Raw genomic sequence first — 1,955 nt, 5'->3', positions numbered from 1 at the left:
TTCCCTACTCTGAATCATGATTGCCAAAGTATAGGAAAGTCAACTACAACAAACTTCCCCATTTGGTAACAACTGGAAGGCGGCACACTACAACACAAATTATTCCAATAATTTTTCATATCATATCAAAATATCATGGTGATCTAGTTTCCATTTATGACTAGAGGCAACTTTTGTGTTCTGCTTACAGCAACATCATTTCATAACAGTTTTTTGGAGGAAAGCAAATTGTGGTGTTAGAGAAAACATTTTTTACTTTTTTTTAGCCGATTTCAGATTCATCCCTACAGAAGAAACATATTTAGCCTATTCCAAAATAACAAAAGTCTTGGACCACATCACAGTTGGCATCTTGACATTCAATAAATTAAAACATTATAACACATGAGGTATCTCACGGAGGCAGATAACACAGTAAATGACCATTCAATTCTTCATTCAAATATAAAGAACATACCACGTTTGATCAACGTAGAAATTACTAAGATATATGTATATCCCGGAAGAGTAGGATAGGTTATGGTTTTCATCACTTAAAGAACAACAACAAACAAAAATCCCAGAGTTCTATTTCCCTCTAAATTCCTCCCCCTGCCAATTTTTTTAATAGCTGAAACCTGCCACATTTAATACCCAGCAATAATTTGAACTCATATATGCTTGTCAAATGCATGAGGAAAGAATCTGAGATTCTCAGTATCAAACTCTCACTGTGAAGAGGTTGTGTCAAGGTCTTCCAGTGAAGAAAGCGATTTCAATAGAAATGTGGAAGAACAGTGGGGGAGGACTTTTAAGAAACCACTGCTTTATTTCTTCAACTGGGCAGCCACTTGTGCTAATGAAACTCAGGTGGATGTTATAGACAGCCAACCCCCCAGGGCTCCCCAGGCAGTGCTACCCTCAGCAATGACAATGAAGGCTCCTATGAGCCTCACAGAAAGGTGCCACTTGAAAGAGAAAAAAAAAAAGTAAAGAGGATCAAATTCCAGTGGAGCTGGTGAAACACATGGCTTTAGGGCAAAAAATAAAGTGACTGTGCTTCAACTACCTTTAAAGAGCACCGCCATACCAAATTTCAAGCATTTCTACTGGATGAGACATGGACATAACATTTATTACCATCTGTGAACCTAAGGATGATCTGGTGCAAAGAATTTGAATAGATTCAATTAAGAAATGAATGGTTTCTTATTTTCATCTCTTCAGTTCATTAGTAATCATTGCTTACAAGCTTCCTTGTGTCTCACACAACAGGTTTTTCTCCCCCCTACTTGAGAGTTATCTTGAGTACGCTCTCAAGCTGGATGTTAGCTCTTAAAGTATTGCTGCTGAATACCCATGTCCCAATCTGCCTTAATTAAACATTCTTTAGTTCTAAAATTTTTAAGTTAATTTTTAAGTTAATTAACTGCTTTTGATGTCGTTGCTCTGGTTCTGATTTTCCTAATTCCACATTTCCAGGTTTGGGTACCACCGTACAATCACCCTAAACAAGCCACCTCCATGGCTGAGACTTTAGGTATCAGAAAGCAAACCCAGATACAGGCGAGCAATTCTTTGTTACAACTGTATTCAGCTACACATTTTTTTTAAATTGTTTTGAAACTCACACAAAATTTCACAGCATAAGAAACAATGTAATCATAAGGAATAACAAAGAATAAATATTTCCCTTACCTGGATCATGGAAAGGCACCAAAGCAAAGTTGAAAAGAGGTCTCTTAGGTCTTTTCAAAGACGTCTCCAAAATTTTGGAAGCCCCCTCGATAACCTGAACTAAATCATCATACATGGAACCCGTCACATCAAACACAAAAGCCAACGTGGAGGCCCCCTCGGGAATTTCCTCAGCCCTGATCTCTGACTGGGGGCTTGCATCCTGAGCCTGGGAAGTATAAAGAAGAGTGAACAGGAATACTGTGCAGACAATGTCCCAGGAAATCATTTTGTCTTTC

At 38.1% G+C, this 1,955-nt stretch overlaps 1 protein-coding gene across 1 annotated transcript in view; it reads right to left on the bottom strand.

Annotated features, from left to right (window-relative positions):
* The window catches only part of HMCN1 (hemicentin 1), a 543,624-nt gene extending 541,679 nt beyond the window's left edge, over positions 1-1,945 (bottom strand). Inside the window, 1 exon segment of the mRNA XM_007451144.1 lies at positions 1,678-1,945. Within this exon segment, the coding sequence (XP_007451206.1) occupies positions 1,678-1,945 (268 nt within the window).
* Positions 1,946-1,955: the final 10 nt, after the last annotated feature.

This window comes from Lipotes vexillifer, unplaced genomic scaffold (assembly GCF_000442215.2).
Source record: "Lipotes vexillifer unplaced genomic scaffold, Lipotes_vexillifer_v1.1 scaffold343, whole genome shotgun sequence".
NCBI lineage: Eukaryota > Metazoa > Chordata > Mammalia > Artiodactyla > Lipotidae > Lipotes > Lipotes vexillifer.
This window is presented reverse-complemented; position numbering and strand designations above follow the sequence as displayed.